The sequence below is a fragment of the Symphalangus syndactylus genome, chromosome 6 (genome assembly GCF_028878055.3).
Source record: "Symphalangus syndactylus isolate Jambi chromosome 6, NHGRI_mSymSyn1-v2.1_pri, whole genome shotgun sequence".
Taxonomy (NCBI): domain Eukaryota; kingdom Metazoa; phylum Chordata; class Mammalia; order Primates; family Hylobatidae; genus Symphalangus; species Symphalangus syndactylus.
In genome coordinates, this window is record NC_072428.2 from 121354120 (window position 1) to 121374850 (window position 20731).

Sequence of the window (20731 nt, forward strand, 5' to 3'; positions counted from 1 at the left end):
TTGGGAGGCCAAGACAGGGGGATCACGAGGTCAGGAGATCGAGACCATCCTGGCTAACATGGTGAAACCCCATCTACACTAAAAATACAAAAAAATTAGCCGGGCATGGTGGTGGGCACCTGTAGTCCCAGCTACTCGGGAGGCTGAGGCAGGAGAATGGCGTGAACCTGGGAGGTGGAGCTTGCAGTGAGCCGATATGACGCCACTGCACTCCAGCCTGGGCGACAGAGCGAGACTCCGTCTCAAAAAAAAAAAAAAAAAGTGGCAAAGAGTGATAGTAACAGAGAACTAGTAAAATAAAAATCCACCATGACAAGTAGGCTTTAATGACTGTCATTCAAAACAATTTTTTAATGAGTTAAAATTATGTAATAATATACAGTATCGACAATTATTCTTCAATCATGGTTATGGCTAGCTTTAGAGAAGTGTGGCAATTATTCTTTTTATTCAGTTTTGTTGTGGTCATAAAAGTAAAAATATGCTCATTGTAGAGAATTTGAAAAATAAAGAAGATGCAAAAAAGAAAATATATCAAACTGTCCAGAGGTAACTTGTTAAAATTTTGATATATTTCTGTCTCGTCTTTTTAAAACTTATTTATTGTATAAAAGTTGATACAAGTTTATATTCTATTTTAAAATTTACATTAAATTGTGGGTTTTTTCCCCATTGTGGTTTTATTAATGTGAACTGGAGATATTATTAGAAAAGACAAACGGATTCATTCTTTAATTACTGCTATATTCAATTTTTCTAAAATCAGAATCACCATTTTTTACTGTGTATGTTCAGTGTGTAATTGGTTTACATAATTGAATTTTCCCACAATGCAAATAAATTCATTAATAATATTTGTTGACCATCTACTAGCATCTAAGTTTGTCCCTCTCCCTTCCTCCTTCCCTCCCCACTTAGTTCATTGTCTTCTATAGGCCCAATATTATTTTAGGCACTTGGGATTCATCTATGGACCTGGAGGATAAGATCCTTTTCCTTAGAGGACTCACATTCTAGTGGAGAGAGACCTGCAGTTGTGTTCTAAGTACTGTGAATAAAACACACTGGATGCTGTGATAATGAATAACAAGGGAAGTCTCATTTAGACAGAGTAGGTTGGGAAGCCATCTTTGAGGAGGTAATCTTTAAGATTTAAGATGAAAAGTAGAGAATTAGGAAGAACCATGTGAAGAACTGAGAGAAGAACAAGTACAGAGTTCCCAAAGCAAGAAGGATCCTGGGGTGTTTGGAAATAGTGGGACTGGTACGTATTGAGGATCGGGAAAGTTGGTATGAAACTAGGTTAGAGGTACAGAGATAAGAGTTGGAGTATTTAGTGCCTTGTTACAAATGCAAGGAGTTTGGATTTTTTTTCTGAATAAAATAGGAGATTATTCAAAGGTTTAATATCAGTGTCTTGATCTAAGTTTTTAAAATGCCACTTCTTTGTCTAGGTGTACATTTTCCAAGTGGTTAATTTTGACAATATTCCTGTGAGTTGCACTGTTCAAAGGCTTGTTTACTAAGGATTTTTATGGCAGGGTTGAGCATCTGGTTAGAATTACTTGGAAAAATTTCCCACCTAAAACTGTTGCAGTTATACTTGGAATTGAGGAACCTCAGTGGCTCTGTTAGCATATTAGAGTGAAATGGAAATTATTCTCTTTTTTTCTGTTTTTTTTTTCCCCTCATCTCTGCCTCTCTCACTTTCTTCCTTTTCCCTCCTTCCCATTCTTTTTCCCATGTCCCTTATACTCCTTCCCCAATTTTCTCTCTCCTAGAGGATTCTAATGTGCGGCTGGGATTGAAAACCACTGTTCTAGCTCTCCGGAGTCTATTTCAGTCTTTAGTTAACTTTAGGCAAGTTACCTAATGTCTCAGCTTTTGCTTCCACATTTGTAGATGACCCAAATTAGATCTTAAGGAAAATAGCATCTCTGTCCATGGCTACTCTAGGAGTAGAGATGGGTTAACCCTCTAGTTTTGGCTGGTGTTACTGTTGGGTGCCTTAATTTTCACAAGAGGATGTTAATACTACCCTCAGGTTCACTAATCTAGCCAGTTAACATCAAGTCATGCCAATTTTGCCTCATCTTCTCTCTGTTCCCATTGCTGCTTCACTATGAACTAGTTTGGGCTAACATCACCTGTTTGGCCTCTGTCTCTAGATTTCCTGTCCCTATGTACCCCTCCCCACAACCCATTCTCCACACTGCAAGCAGGATACAGCTATTCTGTGTTACCAGTAAATAATAGAACCATATGCCTTAACATTTATACAGCATATATTTTTTGGTCACCTGTTAGGTGCCAGACAATAAGCTACGTGCTAGGAATACAACTGTGAATGAGGGCCCTATCTTCATGGAGTTATGGTTGTACACGGAGAGGAAAAATAAAGTGACAACCTTACCTTTAGATTAGTGCTAGTGAAGAAAAGAACATATTTTTAAAAATATAAACCTGGTGGGTGTTCTTCCTCACTTTAAATCTTTTAATGATTTCTCCCTGCCCTCAGGATTAAGTCTAAACTTAACATAATTCACAGACTCTTTTATGATGTGCCCGTTTAGTTCTCACAGTCCTATTCTTGCTATCTGTACTCTTCTTGCCACCAACTCTCTGTTAAAGGACCACCGAATATTAAATCTTTATAGATAGTGTGTTTTAACTTGCCTTTGAGAGTTGCCCATGCTATTCCTCCTACCTGAATCACTTTCCTCTCCCCTCCAAAATCTAGCTAACTTGTACTGCTTACCTCTCAGATCTTGGCTTGTAGATCTTTGTCTCCCAAAATTCTCTAATGCCGTAAGCCCAGGTTAGAAATTTTAAAACATGCCGGGCGCGGTGGCTCATGCCTGTAATCCCAGCACTTTGGGAGGCCAAGGCAGGTGGATCACGAGGTCAGGAGATCGAGACCATCCTGGCTAACACAGTGAAAACCCCGTCTCTACTAAAAATACAAAAAATTAGCCGGGCGAGGTGGCGGGCGCCTGTAGTCCCAGCTACTTGGGAGGCTGAGGCAGGAGAATGGTGTGAACCCCGGGATGTGGAGTCTGCAGTGAGCCAAGATCGCACCACTGCACTCCAGCCTGGGTGAAAGAGAGAGACTCCTTCTCAAAAAAAAAAAAAAAAAAAGAAAGAAATTTAAAAACATGTGGCTGTAGCCATCATTGTTAACGCAATTCTAAGTATTCATCTGGCTGTAAAATCTTGACTGTGCTTTTCAAAACCTATACAAGGATCAGCTGAAATATACAGACTTTGTTCATGATTTCTTAAAGAGTATTCAATGGTTTCAGTATTCTACATCTCCTAAAAGTCTTTTACTGAACTAAGTTAGACTGTTTAGAAAACCTCACATCAGAACCATGGTATATTATGTTGTCCTCCCATAGAATTACTTTTACCTCACTTTTAAAAAATACAGTTTTTCTCTCTTACTAGATTATTGTAAGCTGTGAAAAGTACTTTTAAGAAGGCAGAATACTATTTAAATTCCCACATTTTTAAATATTCTTAGAAAACACCAATTTTATCCATTATGTAGATGCTCTGTAGCTTATTAATCATTCTGTTGTTTGTTAACTGTTGTTCTAAAGATTTTTTACTACAGTTAATTACCGTAATTTGAGATGGACTTAACATATAATTACTGTGTTTGTCTGTGATTCAGTAATGTGGCTTATTTGATTAAAATTGTACTTACAATGTATCAAATGGGATTGTTTGAGCTCATAGAATAAATGTTTGAACTATTGAGATCACCGAGATGGTATAGCTAATAGTAAAATTATTGCTGTTTATATAATTCTGTATTGTCAGATACTATAAAATCTTAAATTGTTGCTCTTTATAATTATCTGAATGTACCGTCTTAGATTTAACATCTACAGATCTGAAGAAACTTTAATGCTTATTTTTAAACTACAGCGTAACAATTTTATGCTCTCCTCAGAAGGAAATTATAATTTAAATCAATGGATTGGCAGCTGCTTTAAGGGATTTATTAGCATTGTGTCTAATACATACATAATTACATCAAAATTCAGCATATCTAAAACTTGAGTTTATTTCTGAGAAACTTTTGGCAGTGAGACTGTGAACACAAGGGGTTTAGCAGATTCCCCATATGTAAGCTCTGTATTTAACACTAATTGAAACTTATGTGTAGAAGATGGTCTGTCACACCACCAGAGTTTTGTAGTTTGCTATAGAAACTCACTCTACTATAGTAAGAGTGCCTTCTCCTGTTCGTATTCATTCAAGTAAGAAGCATATATTGAACCTTCTTCATTTGCCAAATGCTAAGTCAAGTATTGGTAATACTGAGGTCTTACAACCTGATCCTTGTTCTTTAGTAGTTTTATGTATTTACTTGTTTTGATCTTTAAATTCGTCCACTCTGTTTCTCCACATCTACCATTGTTTATTCCATCCTGTTCTAACCATTGTAGCAGATTGGTACGATTGAAAGAATAGCAAATTGAGAATCAGAAGACTTGGTCTCTCTTTGTCTGGGTCTGCCACTCATCCCTCTGTAATTCTAAAAAAATTATATAACTTCTCTGAACCTGATTATTCATCTGAAAATGAGGCGATTGGACCAATTGATCATAAGACCTCATTTAGCTCCAAAATTTTGAAAATTAAATTTCATTCCCTTCTGCTGTTATCAGGCTGTGAAACTAAGATATGAGGGCTATGTGAGTTACGTCTACAGAACTTGATTTATCTATAAATAAATTTTTATGAAAACCTTAAAAGCAAAATCATACTGATTTTCATTTTGGCCCTGGGAATGTGCTTATTGTGCTTACTGACATTTTAAAAAATTAGTATAGTCATAACTCTTTATGTTTCTGAGCCTTTTATACTTTTACCAATTAAATGAGTAAAGCCAAACTAGCAACACAGAGAAGACTTTGAAGCTAATGATTTGCTGTCATTAACATAGATTAGTTACTGAACTAGAAAATGGTAGCACTTATTTTCAACATAAGTAGGCTTCATTGCTGTCAGTTTAGTATCTTTTGTATTTGGTGTGTCATTATTCAAACAGAGTATCTACTTTTTTCCCTCTCAAAATTATTGGTAATAATAACTTTCCCTAATTTCCCCCTTCCACCCTCCCAGGGATGTTTTTGCTAGTTACAAACTTACAGAAGTATTTTATATTTTTAGATATGATATTTAGGTTACTTGATAGTAAATAAGAATTAAAGTTCACATGTAAAAACAAACATGCAAGAACACTAACAACAATTTTGAAAGTTAATGAAGTAGTACTGGCACTACCAGATATTTATAAAGCTACAATTTGGTACAGACTAATGGGATGAAATAGAACAGATAGTATAAAAATGTCCCCAAATACACATGAGAATTTAGTATATGGTAAAGTTGGCATTTCCAGTCGGAGAGGTAGAATAGATTAAACAATATATGACATGGAGAGATTGCTTAAGACTTGGCAGTATTTTAAAAATAGGAAAATCTGACTCCAGCCTGGGCAACGGCAAGACTCTTTGTCTTTAAATAAGTAAATAAATAAATATGAATGAATGGGAAAATCTGGATCCCTACTTGACTTTTGTACATCAAAGAAAATTCTAGGTGAACTTAAGTTTCATACTTAAGAAATAAAATTATAATTCCAATTGTTTTTAATAATCTAGGATTAGGAGAAGACCTTTCTAAACATGCCACAAACCCAGAAATCATAAAGAAAAGGAATGTTGGATTTTTGCAAAATTAAAAAATATAAAAAATTGTTAAAATATCAAATAATGACAAGCTAGCAATTAAGACAAAGCTTATTTCCTACAATGAACAAAAGGCTCTTATAAGCCAATAAAAAGTGGATAATCCTGTAGTAGAACAATGACAAATTACGTGAGTAGATATTTCAGAGAAAAAATAATTCATATTGCCAGTAAATTTACACATGTACAGATGCTCAGCTTTATTCATAACTTTTAAGTGTAAATTAAAAAATCACTCAGTGAATGTTGGTATGGCCATGAGGAAGCAGGTATCTTACATTCTGGTTGAAATGTATTTGGTACAGCCTTTTTTTTTTTTTTTAACAGTACTTTATCCTTATCTGTTAAAATACAAAAAATATATTTTTTTGACTAAGCATTTTACCCCAGGAACTTTTCCTACTCATGTACTTTTATAGATCCACAAAAAATAATCTAAACAGAGATATTTATTGTAGTATTGTATGCAAGGAGAAAAAATCTGAAGACGGATTGACCATCAGCTTATTTGATTTTTATTTATTTGATTGTCCACCAGTAAATAAATTGATCCATTCAATGAGTTCAGTTTTTTGTAGCTTAATACAGCTGAGATAAATCAGTAAATATTGTTGAGTGTCAAAAGCTAGTTACAAATTTACAAAAAATAAATGATGAGTGGTAGAAAGATTCAAGTAAAATAATAGAAGTGAGTTCTGAACTGGAGTTGTTGCTAGTGCTTAATAGGGCCCCATCCAACATTTAAAATGTCCCAACTTTCAAAGAGAAGGATGTGACAGACACTGTTGTTTGCTTATCCAAGAGTCATTGGCCCTTTCTTCTGTTAACCAAACCATAATTTTGTTTAATGGCAAGTTTCCTAACCCCAGGGGATGAATGGTGAATCATGATTAGTCTAAACCAGTCATTATTATCCTTTGGCAAATTGTTTCACTTTACCTTCCTCCCATGTGACACAGTTCTGGCCAGTGAGACATAAAGTCTACTGGAGGACATTTGACAAAAATGTCTTCCCTGATGATAATAGAGAGATGCTGAAAGAATTCTTTGCCTCCCTGCTTTGGGTGCTCTATATAAGGATGTGATACTTTATGTTGGTATTGGCAAATTTCAAAAATGAGAAGGTAACCAAGAAAATTGCAGAAAGTTAACCTAGCACCATGATTTGGTTGAACTCTGAAACAATCTTGGAGCTGTCTACTTGCAAAATTTTGTTACATGAGCTAATTAATCTACTGTTAGTTAGGTTTTCTATTACTTGGAGCTGAAAATATCCTAACAAATAGTGAATTCATGGAAAACTGTTTTTTATTAGATTCTGTATTTCTGTGACAGCTCTGAAACTGTTCTTTTCCTTTGTCTTAGCTAATCAGTAATGAATATGTGTGTTGGACCATGAAGCAAAAATAGAGTTGAGATTAATTCATAAGGTAATGCAATAACATATCTTCCTCAGGAATTCAAAGGACTTCGAAAATATTTGTTAACTTTTTTTTTATCCCCCCTCCCACAGGGTTTCTTTATGTTAAATATTCTGACAATCTCTCCCATTTGCTTAGAGGATAAACCAAGGAAGGAAGAGAAAAGATGTGATTCAGACATATAGATAAAATTTTTTTACTTCCCCTTTAGCTGTTCTATTTTGAGTTTTAAAGATGTTAAAGAAGAAATTGAGTTGAAGGATTATCATTGTAACTTCCTAAAACAATTCTAAAAATAACGAGTTGGCAGTGATAATTGTTGTATCATTCTTATTTTCTGTTTTTTCAGATAAATGTTCTTTCAAAATATGTTAATGATTAACGTTTACTGATCTGCTTGATAATTTTTCTTTGTGAGTCAGCGTCTAAACTGGTTAAGGTTAAAGAATGGTTAAGGTCCTGGCATTTAGTTGAGCTTTTTAGCAGTTGAATCTTAAAGTTTTTAAAATCGTTTATGTTGCAGATCTTTTGTCCTTCCCTCCTCCCCCTGCTATACCCATTAGAAACTGTTAAATTGGCCAGGCGTGGTGGCTCACGCCTGTAATCCCAACACTTTGGGAGGCCTAGGCAGGAGGATCACCTGAGGTCAGGAGTTCAAGATCAGCCTGGCCAACATAGTGAAACCTCGGCTCTACTAAAAATACAAAAGTTAGCCTGGCATGGTGATGCACGCCTGTTGTCCCACCTACTCAGGAGGCTGAGGCAGGAGAGTTGCTGGAACTTCGGAGGCAGAGGTTGCAGTGAACTGAATTCACATTATTGCATTCCAGCCTGAGTGACAGAGAGAGACTCTGTCTCAAAACAAAAAAAAAAAGAGAAAAGCAACTGTTAAAAATTAAAAAGATAGCCTTGTTTTCATCTTGCAAAGAAAATCAGTACAGAAAACTGTATTAATAGTTTTGCCATATTGGAATGAAAGCTGCTTTCTTGGTTTTGACCTTTTAGGTCTTTTTGTTTTTTGATAATGCCATTTTTATTTAACCAGCTTTCATTTTTATTATTATAATTATTATAAAAGTAATGCAGTTTACATGATCAATAAAGCAAAACTCAAATAACATAGAATGCTATAAAACGAAAAGTACTGGCCGGGCGCGGTGGCTCACGCTTGTAATCCCAGCACTTTGGGAGGCCGAGGCGGGTGGATCACAAGGTCAGGAGATCGAGACCACGGTGAAACCCCGTCTCTACTAAAAAATACAAAAAAAAAAAATTAGCCGGGCGTGGTGGCGGGCGCCTGTAGTCCCAGCTACTCGGAGAGGCTGAGGCAGGAGAATGGCGTGAACCCGGCAGGCGGAGCTTGCAGTGAGCCGAGATTGCGCCACTGCACTCCACCCTGGGCGACAGAGCGAGACTCCGTCTCAAAAAAAAAAAAAAAAAAAAAAAAAAAAAAAAAAAAAACGAAAAGTACTTCTGCCAAAGTAGCAAACTGACACAGGCTGCTGATTCCCTTCCCCAGAATCAACTCCAGAGAAATAAAATTGAGAGCAGCTGGATTCCAGAAACTCCTTAAATGAGACTGAATGCTCACTCTCCCCCAGATTACCCTTCAGTTAATTTTTACCCTTTCACTATAGAAACTAGCAGCGGTAGTGTATCCCACTAGTGTCAGAATTTGGTGGGCAAACATTATGGCAGTGCAGAAACCCTGCTGGAGTTCAGAGTCGATGAAAACATGTGGACCGACCATCTGTTCTCAATAGTTCATTTCTTCTTCTCTTCTCCCTTTGTCCAGGGAGACTGCCTTCTCCTTCCTCTGAAGGGTTTAAAGGTACAAAACTGTTGCATAGGGGCGTGATCATATGTGGAAATGATTCTTGGTTCTTTGTGCCTATGCTTCACAACCCTATGACTTTTCCTCTCTATTTTCCTTAATCTCTACCAGTTAAGGCCTGGCCTTTGAGTCCTCTCCAGTATATCTTACCAGAAAGAAGAGCTGATTCCCTGAAAAACATTACCTTGCATACTGACATAACTAGACAGTTGAGGACTACAGCTGTCTCAAAAAAAAAAATGAGTAAACTTATGACATACGTGCTGTAAAGCAGAATTATTAAAACAGATGAACGGCCAGGCGTGGTGGCTAATGCCTGTAATCCCAACACTTTTGGAGGCTGAGGCAGGAGGATCACCTGAGGTTGGGAGTTTGAGACCAGCCTGACCAACATGGAGAAACCCCGTCTCCACTAAAAATACAAAATTAGCCATGCGTGGTGGCACGTGCCTGTAGTCCCAGCTACTCGGGAGGCTGAGACAGGAGAATCGCTTGAACCCGGGAGGCGGAAGTTGCAGTCAGCTGAAACTGTGCCATTGCACTCCAGCCTGGGCAACAAGAGCAAAACTCCATCTCAAAAAAAAAAAAAAAAAAATGAACCAAGAATTTAAAATAAGCATGATGAATATACTTAAAGATGTAAGGGAACACACTAGTAATATGAAATAAGATCCAAACATTATAAAAACAGAACTGTATGGAAATAGTAGATATGAAAAATATAATGAAAATGAAGACTACAACAAATATAAATAGGATGGTATGAGTGAATTAATCAATTGGAAGATTAGAAAGAGCACTCTTCCAGGAAAAAGCGAGGGAAAAAAGATAAAGAAATAGAAAATAGAGTAGAAAAACTAAGAAAGATAGAGCATTGTTGTACAACTGCCAGCATCTTAAAAGGAATTCTAGAAGAAAAGAAAAATAAAAATTTAAGCCCGGGCACGGGGACTCACACCTGTTATCCCAGCACTTTGGGAGGCCAAGATGGGTGGATCACCTGAGGTCAGGAGTTCAAGACCAGCCTGACCAACATATTGAAACGCTAGCTCTACTAAAAATACAAAAATTAGCCAGGCTTGGCGGTGCATGCCTGTAATCCCAGCTACTTGGGAGGCTGAGGTAGGAGAATCGCTTAAACCCACAGACGGAGATTGCAGTGAGCTGAGATCGTGCCACTGGACTCCAGCCTGGGCAACAAGAGTGAAACTCCATCTCAAAAAAAAAAGTGTAGTGAAATAATTGTAGAAATAATGGAGATACATTTCTTAAAATTCAAAAATGATGAAAGACTTCAGATTGGCAAAAGAGCTCATAGTGTACCAAATAGAACAAATAAGGGAAAGCGCATACCTAAGCAGCTTAAAATAGAATTAAGAATAGCAGAGAGAAAATTCTGAAAGATTTCAGAGAGAAAAAGCAGATGATCTGTAAGGGAACAAGAAGATAGACATGTGACAGTTGAACAGCAATGTAGAATGAGAAAAAACAAAGTTTGAAAGTAGCCAAGAAAAACAACTTTGAACCAAGAAATTTAAATCTTCCTAACTTTGAGATGTGAGGGTGACATAAAATATTCCTTAGCACATTTGCCATATAGAGACCCACAATAGGAACCCATTTGGGAGCAGGACTCAATGAAAACTAAATCTAGGAAATGCTAGAAGTATGTGATAAATGATGATCAAAATTTGTTGTTGCCTGAAGAAAAACACTAGGACCAATATTCTAGATCAAGGAACCATGGCGGAAAGGGAAAATGGGACACTATATAAATTCAGGTATTGTGATTAGAATATAGAGAATAAACTTCTATATTATTAACACTAAAATGTCATGTACAAGGCTCAAGAGTTAATGGATCTTGATTTTCTTTCTAACTTCCTGTGTCATGTATCAGTGCCACCGTCTCTTATATCTCATGCCATCTTCTTTCTTGGATTCCTTTTTTTGCTTTGTTGGAGTATCTCCTTAAAGAAGTTTATGTATATATATATATATATATATGCTACAAACTTTATCGTTTTTTCTCATTCTACATTGCTGTTCAACTGTCACATGTCTGTCTTCTTGTTCCCTTACAGGTCATCTGCTTTTTCTCTCTGAAATCTTTCAGAATTTTCTCTCTGCTATTCTTAATTCTACTTTAATCTGCTTAGGTATGCGCTTTCCCTTATTTGTTCTATTTGGTACACTATGAGCTCTTTTGCCAATCTGAAGTCTTTCATCATTTTTGAATTTTAAGAAATGTATCTCCATTATTTCTACAATTATTTCACCTACATATGTATATATGTAGTCATATGTATGAACTTTAAAATTCTCTTATTTTGCCCTCGTTAAGATTGCTAGTTTAACTGGAAATGGAAAGTTAGTTCCATATCTTTTTATATTTCTCAGAATTTTGAAGTTATTATTCCGTTGTATTCTAGCATTCATTGTTACCGATAAGTTGTAGGGGCCAAAAGAGTTGTGATACTTTTCCTCAACCCTTTTAAGAGTCATGGTTGACATTCCTATAATAAAAGACAGGTTAACAAAAGAAAGCATAACAAATTGATTTAATCAAAGTTTTATGTGGCATGTGAGCCTTCAGAAGAAATGACCCAAAGATACAGGGAAAACTCCATTTTTTTGCTAAGATTTAATGAAGAATGAACAGCTGGTTAGAAATATGATTGGGTAAAAGGCTATGATTTAATGCAGATAGACTGAGGTGGGGAAACCCAACAAGGCCTGTCTGTTCAGATTCTTCTTGGCCCCTCTGTAGTACTTCTTCCTCCTGGGTATGGGGCAGGACCCTGCTGCAGCAAGGGTCTTATGACCTACTATCAGACAAGGGTAGATCACAGAATTTCTTTATGGCCAGCTCCTAGACAGGAAGGCAGAGGAAAGTTGGATCAGTAATTCTAGTTTTTAGAATTTAAAAGTCTAGGCTGACTTTGGGAAAAAGAGGTTCTAGTTTTTATGACCCACCTTGAGGAAGAGGAATTCTGATTTGATGACCCACTTCTAGGGAGAATGAGGGAAGACAGGCAGGAGGGCAGAAGAAGGTGAGAAAGAACTTGGTTCTGAAGCTGTTCTGAGGCCTTCCAGTGTTCTTCAGTTCAAAGTACTTAGCATGCCAGAGTGTATTGTGTTCTGAGCCCCCGACAAGGTCTAATGTTAGTTTGATTTTTATTCCTCTGTATATAATAATCTGCTGTTTCCGTCTTTGGAAGCTTTTAGAATTTTTCTTTTCTTGGAGTTTTAACGTTTCATATTAAGGTGGAGATGTACATCTATATATCTATATGCCATCTTTTTTAAAAAAAAACATATAGATATATGTGTGCACCATCTTTTTAAATTAAACATGCCTAGCTTGCAGTAGGCTCTTTCAAACAGGACACCCAGTTCAGGGAAACTTTATTTTTTCTTCTACATTATTTCTTCTTTCCTTCTGGTCTTTTTTTCAGATAATTTGACTTCAAGGGATATATCCTCTGTGTCCCTTAACTTTTCCCTCATAATTTCTATCTTTTTGCTGTTTATTCTGGTGATTTATCGGTTTTATCTAGAGACCACTGACTTTGTTTCTAACTATGTCTGTAGTTTCATTCTGTCATTTGAATTTTTTGGTCATAGTTTTACTTTTTAGTATCTTTTCATAGTCCCTGCTCCTTTTTATGGCAGCTGATTCTTGTTTTGCACATGGAATATTCTCTTTAATATCTTCAAGGATACTGATAGGGTTTTTTTTCCCCCAAGTTATGTTCTTTTCTGTGATTTGTCTTTTCCTGGTTGTTCTATTTGTTCATCTAGGTCCCTCTCTTTTACACTGTTGATTTTTTTCCTTGTATGTCTAAAATTCATGTCTAAACTTTAACATTTATGAATAAAGGACTGTATCAAGAAAGGTAGTTAACAGCAGTTTCTTTTACAGTGTATAGGTCCCTTTTTCCAGTAGGTTTCTCTCATAAATGAGACACTGATCAAGGTCTTGTATAAGTGCACAGCACATACTGTCAACCAAGCTTTCTTATAGAATGCTGAGAATAGGCACACAAGTTGGGAACGTATATGATTAACAAAGTAAAGATTGGGAGTTACTTTAAGCTCTGCTCTCATTCTTATTCAGGCCCCTATGTCCTTATTAGAAGCTCTCCACAGAAGCCTTCCTCACAATCTACTTCTTCTCTTTGTATTCGATGACTTATTTGGAAGTTTTCCATCTTTTATCTCTGGTGAGTTACAGGCTCTGGTAATTATTGTAGGTGAAAACAGCCATAGACAACATGTAAATGAATGGACATTGCCTGATTTGACCCTGAGCAGGCCAGATCAAGCCATAGTTTGCCAAGCCATGTTATAAAATTTTTAATTCAAAGGCTCACTATTAAGGCAAAATAGAATAAAGAAATTTAAATGCAATAAATGTAGGCTGTTATACCCTTCACTTCTACCACTTATGAAAGTTAATTCCAGTTCTTCACTGTTTTTATCTTCCAAAGTTATCTGAGAAACAGAGGTCAGAACCTGAGCACATCACTTCTGAAAGTTTACCATGCCTTATTAAGAAAATACAATTGTCCCTTGGCATCCTTGAGGGACTGGTTCCAGGACCTCCCTTGGATACCAGACTCCTCAGATGCTCAAGTCTGTCATATGGTATAACCTATGCACATCCCCTCCTATACTTTAAGTCATTTCTAGGTTACTTATAATACCTGATACAATGTAAATAGTTGTTATAAGGAATAAGGACAAGAAAAAAAGTCTGTATATCTTCAATACGGATGCAGCCATTTAGGGGTTTTGTTTTTTGTTTGGGTTTTTTTTTTTTTAATACTTTAAATTTGTAGTGGTTTGAATCCTTGAACGCAGAACCCAGGGATATGGAGGTTCGACTCTACCAGACTCCAGACTTCACATACACTAAAGACTGTGGCATGAGGGTGTAGGCTATTATTAAGATCAGGTTGATATATGTGTGTGTATAAATACAAATATTGTATATGTATGTATACAAATTTTGTGTGTGTGTGTGTGTGTATAATTTTATAATATAGTTACTGTGGAATGCATTTGGATAGTCTTTAAAATGTCCCAAATTTATTGAATAAGAATGTAAAAGGACACGTGAATTTAAGGTAGACTAGGAAAAAATAAATACTGGATTATTTGGTCCCACTAAAGTGGATAAGGAAGACCAAGATCAATATGGCTGGCATCTCCTGCAATACATAGTATTCTAGGTTGACGTAAATATTTCACTTCAATTTGATATTTGTTTAGCTTTTTGAGCACATGATAATTGTTCATGGGTAAAAGAAATGTTAAAACAATGACATTGTTTTAGATCATGACAATTACGTTGTGAAGTAGCTGAGTTCATAATATGCACTTTATATATATGAAATTATATTTCAAATATTTTCAAATAAGAATAAGAAAATTTAGCATTTGCCACATCAGTGTTTTACAGATTATTGGATAATGCAGAGTTATCATCATTTATTTAATAGATTTCTTATAAAAATACAGCATTATTAACTTTGGGGGGTTTAAGCCACTCAGGAAAACAAAATGGCATATTATACCCCAGAATTTTTATTTATTTATTTATTTGCTTTAGAGACAGTCTTACTCTGTCACTCAGGCAGGAGTACAATGGCATGATAATAGCTCACTGCAATTTCCAACTCTGGGCTCAAGGGATCCTCCCACCTCAGCGTCCCAGATAGCTAGGACTATATGTGCACACCACCACACTTGGCTGATTTTTAGTTTTCATAGAGACATGGTCTCACTATGTTGCCCAGGCTGGTCTTGAGCTCATGGCCTCATACGACCCTCCCACCTTGGCCTCCCAAAGCACTGATATGACATGCACGAGCCACTGCACCTGGCCCAGAATATTAAATTTTACTTTTGGAAGTTATTATATGTGATGAACAGATATTTTAAATGACTCTGACCTTATTAAGCAACCCTGTGTTTTACCTTTTACCAAATTTTTTTTCCCAGGTCAAGATTTGAATATTTAATCTCTACTATCAAATTAGAACTGTCCCAGATAATAAATCAGTTAATTAAAGCATTATCCTTTCCTTCTTTTTGTGAAAATGATTATATTGCATACCTCTTTCTGCTTCTTTTTTCCTTGTAGCTGGCAATTGACATTTCCTTTAGTCTTTCCACAAATCGTTTAGTAATTGTTATATTCCAGGCACTATTCTAGACACTGGGAACAAAATAGTGAACAAAACAGCCTCTTTCCTTGTGGAGCTCATAGAGTAAGGAGAAGGCAATATGTAATTGTTTATTGTTTAATTAAAAAGTTATGTAGTGTGTTAGAAGTTAAGTATGTGGACACATAGAGCAGAATGAAGGTGTATTGATCTTTTCAAGAGAAACTAGTAGGGGCTGGATGTGGTGGCTCGTGCATGTAACACCAGCACTTTGGCAGGATGAGGCAGGAATATTGCTTAAGGCCAGGAGTTTGAGACCAGCCTGGGCAACACAGCAAGACCCCATCTCTACAAAAAATAAAAAAATTAGCTGGGTGTGGTGGTGCATGCCTGTAGTCCCAGCTACTTGGGAGGCTGGGGCAGGAGGATCCTTTGAGCCCAGGAGTTCTAGGCTGCAGTGAGTCATGGTTGTGCCACTGCACTTCAGCTTGGGCAACAGAGTGAAATGCTGTCTCTTTTAAAAAAAGAAAGAAAAGAAAAGAAAAGGAAGGAAGGAAGGAAATACTAATCTATCTAATGTGAATATTTTCATCTTATTTTTTTCTTTAATTTATAGTTCCAATGACAGGATTTACACAGAGAGCAACTATTGATCCAGAACTGAATGAAATACATGTCTTATCTGGACTCAGCAAAGATAAGGAAAAGAGGGAAGAGAATGTTAGAAATTCATTCTGGATTTATGACATTGTGAGAAATAGTTGGTAAGGAACTCTTGTCTCTGCTGCAATCCCAGTGTAACAGTTATTTGAGGTTGTTGGTTTATTCAAAAGAAGAGAGAAATGAGAGTCTTATGTTAATTTGTGACATTGTATATTTAAAAGTCAGTATTGAAAAAAAAATCAATATCTATACCTATGTATACAACGATGTTCAGTGAATGGATTTTACCTCTGTGTTTTTCAAGTAGTAGATGGTTCCTGGTCTGGGACTCAAGAGAATTGTATTTTAGTCTAGGTTCCGTTCTCAAGTAGATGTGTGAACTTGAGAACAATGCTGCTTTTTTAATGTTCCTAGATCTTAGTTTTCATAAAACGAAGAGGCTTGACTATAGCAGGGAGGGGACAGTATTACTTAGCATTTCTAAACCATGACTTTTGTGTCATAGAGCATTCCACAGAACTGGTGCTGCATATTTTGCTTTGGGAAAACATGGATCCAGCTCTGACATTTTGTGATTGCTCCATAAGTGAATATTGTGCAGAACAGAAGCACTTCAGAGAACTTCTCCATTCATAATGGAGAGTAGTGCTCTGCAGCTAAGGAATGTATTATTTTCTAAATAGGACATTTATTTACAGTCAAATGACAGCAATGTATACTGTACATTTTTATTGTGTATACATAGACAAGATAGCATCTCTTTCAGTCTTTAGTTTGAGCTTTCATGTATGCTGTTTGTATTTCATAACAAAAAGTAGGATATGTGAGCTATTTAATGGACATCAAAAGAACTTTAGAACTCAGTTCTAACAAATTCAGATTGTTTTATGAATAACTAGAACTTTAAAATATGATGCGAACACATTTCTAAAATTTTTTGTTAGTAATTAGACATGCAGTTAATTTGCTTGCTAAAGTTGTATTATCTTTGCTGCTAATTCTCTAGGGTAGAATGCCTTAAAAGCAATGTCTTGCAGGTCTTGTGTCTATAAGAATGATCAAGCTGCAAAGGATAATCCAACTAAAAGTCTTCAGGAAGAAGAACCATGTCCAAGGTTTGCCCATCAGCTTGTATACGATGAGCTACACAAGGTATCCTAACTACATTGACCTGTAAACTTTCCATGGCCTATCTGAAACAATCCCCAAATATATCTTTCTGATTGTTTTAAATTGGATTTGAGTAAAAAGTTAAAATACATAGTATACATTCAATAGAATAACAAACACTCAATATCACTTCTCCCTAAAATTCCTTAAGAGAATAAGCATTTTTACGTAGTCTGTAATTCTTGGTACTTTTCCTTTTTTGAAAATAGTCAGTGGCAACTTCTTACCTGTATAGATCTAGATACATGACATAGCCTATTGTTTCTACAATGTGAATATCCAAGTAAAATATGTACAGTTGTCAGCATTTAGGTACCTTGTTCCGTGATATAACATGGTTTTTGGTTTTAGATTTTCCCATTGTGTAAGAAGTCTTTTTATCTTAATTTTCCTGATATACTAGTGATACCTCTTTTAAATCAGCCTTGTGAAATGGTCCTGTGTTGTGAATTTTTAGTGTCATAGTGTTGAGAGTTCTTTCTTTATTTCTTCCTTAAACTTAACCATGTACTTTAGTGATTGGACTTAGATTACATAGTAAATTACTGACAGAGACCAATTCTTTCTGTTAAGCCATGGATGATTATTTAAATTCTACGCAATATACTTTGAGACCTTTAGGTAAAAGATAACATGGGAGTGAGTAAAAGCCCTTTCTTTTATAACCTCTCAATTTAAGGAGTAAATGAATTTCCATCCATACGATAGGGATAATAACTCTATTATATAACACCAATGAATATAAATGTTTTTAAAATTTTAGGAAATATTTTAATTTAAATTTAATTAATGTATACACTAATTGTAATTAAAATATTTAAATATTTAAATGCTTTTGTATACGTACAGAAAAACATTCAAGTGCGATAAATTTAGGCAGTTATACCTCTCACTTCTACCACTTATGAAAGTGATTGCATTTCTTCACTGTTTTATCTTCCAAAGTTATCTGAGGAACAGATAACTCTGATTAATGTAATAGTGAAATCATTATAAATTCCTTTTGCATTTCATTTTTGGTATTGAATTATGAAATAATGTTTTTAATGTTATTTCACAAATTATATGTGCCATTTAATATTTGGCATTTCAGTTAAAGCAAAATTAATATCTTAAAATTTTTTTTTTTTGAGACGGAGTCTCGCTCTGTTGCCCAGGCTGGAGTACAGTGGCACAATCTCTGCTGACTGCAAGCTCCACCCCCGCCCCAGGTTCACACCATTCTCCTGCCTCAGCCTCCCAGGTAGCTGGGACTACAGGCGCCCGCCACCACGCCCGGCTGATTTTTTTGTATTTTTAGTAGAGACGGGGTTTCACAGTGTTTGCTGGGATGGTCTCAATCTCCTGACCTTGTGATCTGCCCGCCTCGGCCTCCCACAGTGCTGGGATTACAGGCGTGAGCCACCGTGCCTGGCCTAAAATTTTTTAAAGTTTCTAGTTGACCTGTTGATTTGACTGTTAACTTTTAGTGATTCAGCATTTATGTCAGAATTTTAAAGATATTTGTTATATGATCAATATTCTGATTAATTTTATCCCCATTATTTGTTGTTCTCAGCAAATAATGTCTTGGATTAACTTCTTCCTATCATTGTTTTTGTTTCATGCCTTCCACTGTCATTGTAGTTATGGTAATATAACTCATTTTAGCATACATGCAGTTTTTTAAAGTAGCCATGGTGCTTTAAAGTAAAATAGAAATGAGAAAAATCAAGAGAAGCTTTTGGTTAAAATGCAGTATAATTTTTAATTTTTTTATTTGAATAGGCTCAGGAAGTTAACCTGTTATGCACTGCTACTAGAATATCTTGGGTACGCATGCATTTTTAAAAATCTGGCTTATTTTGCTTATTATAGGTTCATTACTTATTTGGTGGGAATCCAGGAAAATCTTGCTCTCCAAAGATGAGATTAGATGACTTTTGGTCACTGAAGTTGTGTAGACCTTCAAAAGATTATTTACTGAGGCATTGCAAGTACCTCATAAGAAAACACAGGTATGAAAATAATTCACTGAAAACATTTAATTAACATTATCAGCTATTGTTTGTTTTACCTAGCTTTGGAGATAGAACTTTCTCTTGGCAAATTTAATAATGAGACAGTGTAAATACTATGAAGATCATGAATTTTGTAAATGCCCTGTTATTCCACTTATTTTTGCTTTCATTTTTCAGAGGAAGATACAAAATATAGATACTGATGCTAAAAATTTATAAATACAGAACAAGTGAAATTTTGCAACTGTTAAAAAAATGGAAAATAATTTCTGTAAAGGTGACATGCCTACACTGAAGTAACTAAAAGCTAACTACAAATTAGATCAGTTCTAGCTTAATGACACATGCCTGAGCTTTTGATAACTCTCTTAACAATGAATGTAGTGATACAGTTGACTATACCATATCTTCCTAATTTGATGTTTCACAGTACAATTTCAAAGCTTCTAGTTTTATATCACCTTTATTATTAAATTGCAAAATCATTTAATCATTTTCATATATATACATATACATTCACACACACACAGACACACACACACACACACACACACACACACACACACGCATGCACGCACCCTGAGTCATGTTTGCTTTTTAGCCTAGAAGGTAATAAACTACTAAAAAATGCAGAAAAGGGTTTCTCCTTTTGGTTACTGTAGTGTTATATGGTAATAAAAATTTGCTTTAGGGCCAGGTATAGTGGCTCATGCTTATAATTCCAGCACTTTGGGAGGCAGAGAGGTAAGAGGATTGCCTGAGGCCAGGATTTCAAGACCAGACTGTCAATTACTTTATGCTAGTCCCTGTATATTATTCCGTGACAGAGCCAGGATTTGAGCCTGAGTGTTCTGACTCCAGAGCTCACCGCTTAACCGTCATACATACATACGTGTCAGTGAAGAAAATGAACAAAAATCTCCCCTCAAGTTTCCATTCTTAAGAAGGGAGAGACTAACAATAAACATAATAAGGAATTTATATTACATGTTAGATGGTAAGTACTGTGGAAAGAAACAGATTGAGTTATTGTTTGTACAGGTGAGCAGGGTGGGAATACAGTTTTAAATGAGAATATCAGGATAGACTGCACAGTGAAGATGGCATTTGAATAGAAACTTAAGGGACAAAAGGGACTGAATCATATAGCTGTCTGGTGGGGTGGGGAGTGTTCTAGACAGGTAATAGTCAAGGCTCTGAAGTTAAAAAGATGCATGAATAATTTGAGGAGTGAATTGAGAAGAAGTGTGGCAGAAGTAGAATGAGTGAGGTGATTGTGGTAGGAAATGAGGTTGCAGGGAGTAGGAAAGGGACAGCTTATAAAGGGCCTTCAGCTTTTACTCTTGGGGGAGATCTAAAGATTTTAAGTAGAGGAGTAACACATTCAGGCTTGTATTTTATAAAAATCATTTTGTATTTTCTTCCAGAAGAACTGGGTAAAACTCGTGGCTGCTTTCCCTCAGGTGGGGAATTCTTCAGAAACAACGGGTTTATGTGTTGGAAAAGATTAGTTCAGTTTGGGGCACTTTAGGTTTGAGAAGTCTGTGAGACATGCAGGCGGAGACCATCTGAACATTTGGTGAAAAGACTTGGCCTGACATTATAGTTGTGAGTCACAGGGAGAAGGAACTTGCTGAGGGTGAGCAAGAAGAGTGAAGGGTTGCTGGGTATTCTCTGAGGACCACCACCATATGAGGGACAGGCA

At 36.0% G+C, this 20731-nt stretch overlaps 1 protein-coding gene across 6 annotated transcripts in view; it reads left to right on the forward strand.

Moving 5' to 3' along the window:
* MKLN1 (muskelin 1) overlaps positions 1–20731 on the forward strand; it is a 397154-nt gene that overhangs the window by 357951 nt on the left and 18472 nt on the right. For all 6 annotated transcript variants that reach the window (XM_055284047.2, XM_055284046.2, XM_063641641.1 and 3 more), the window contains 3 exons: positions 15810–15957; positions 16894–17008; positions 18884–19023. In XM_055284047.2, coding sequence (XP_055140022.1) covers positions 15810–15957; positions 16894–17008; positions 18884–19023 — 403 coding nt within the window. The remainder of the gene's footprint in view (positions 1–15809; positions 15958–16893; positions 17009–18883; positions 19024–20731) is intronic.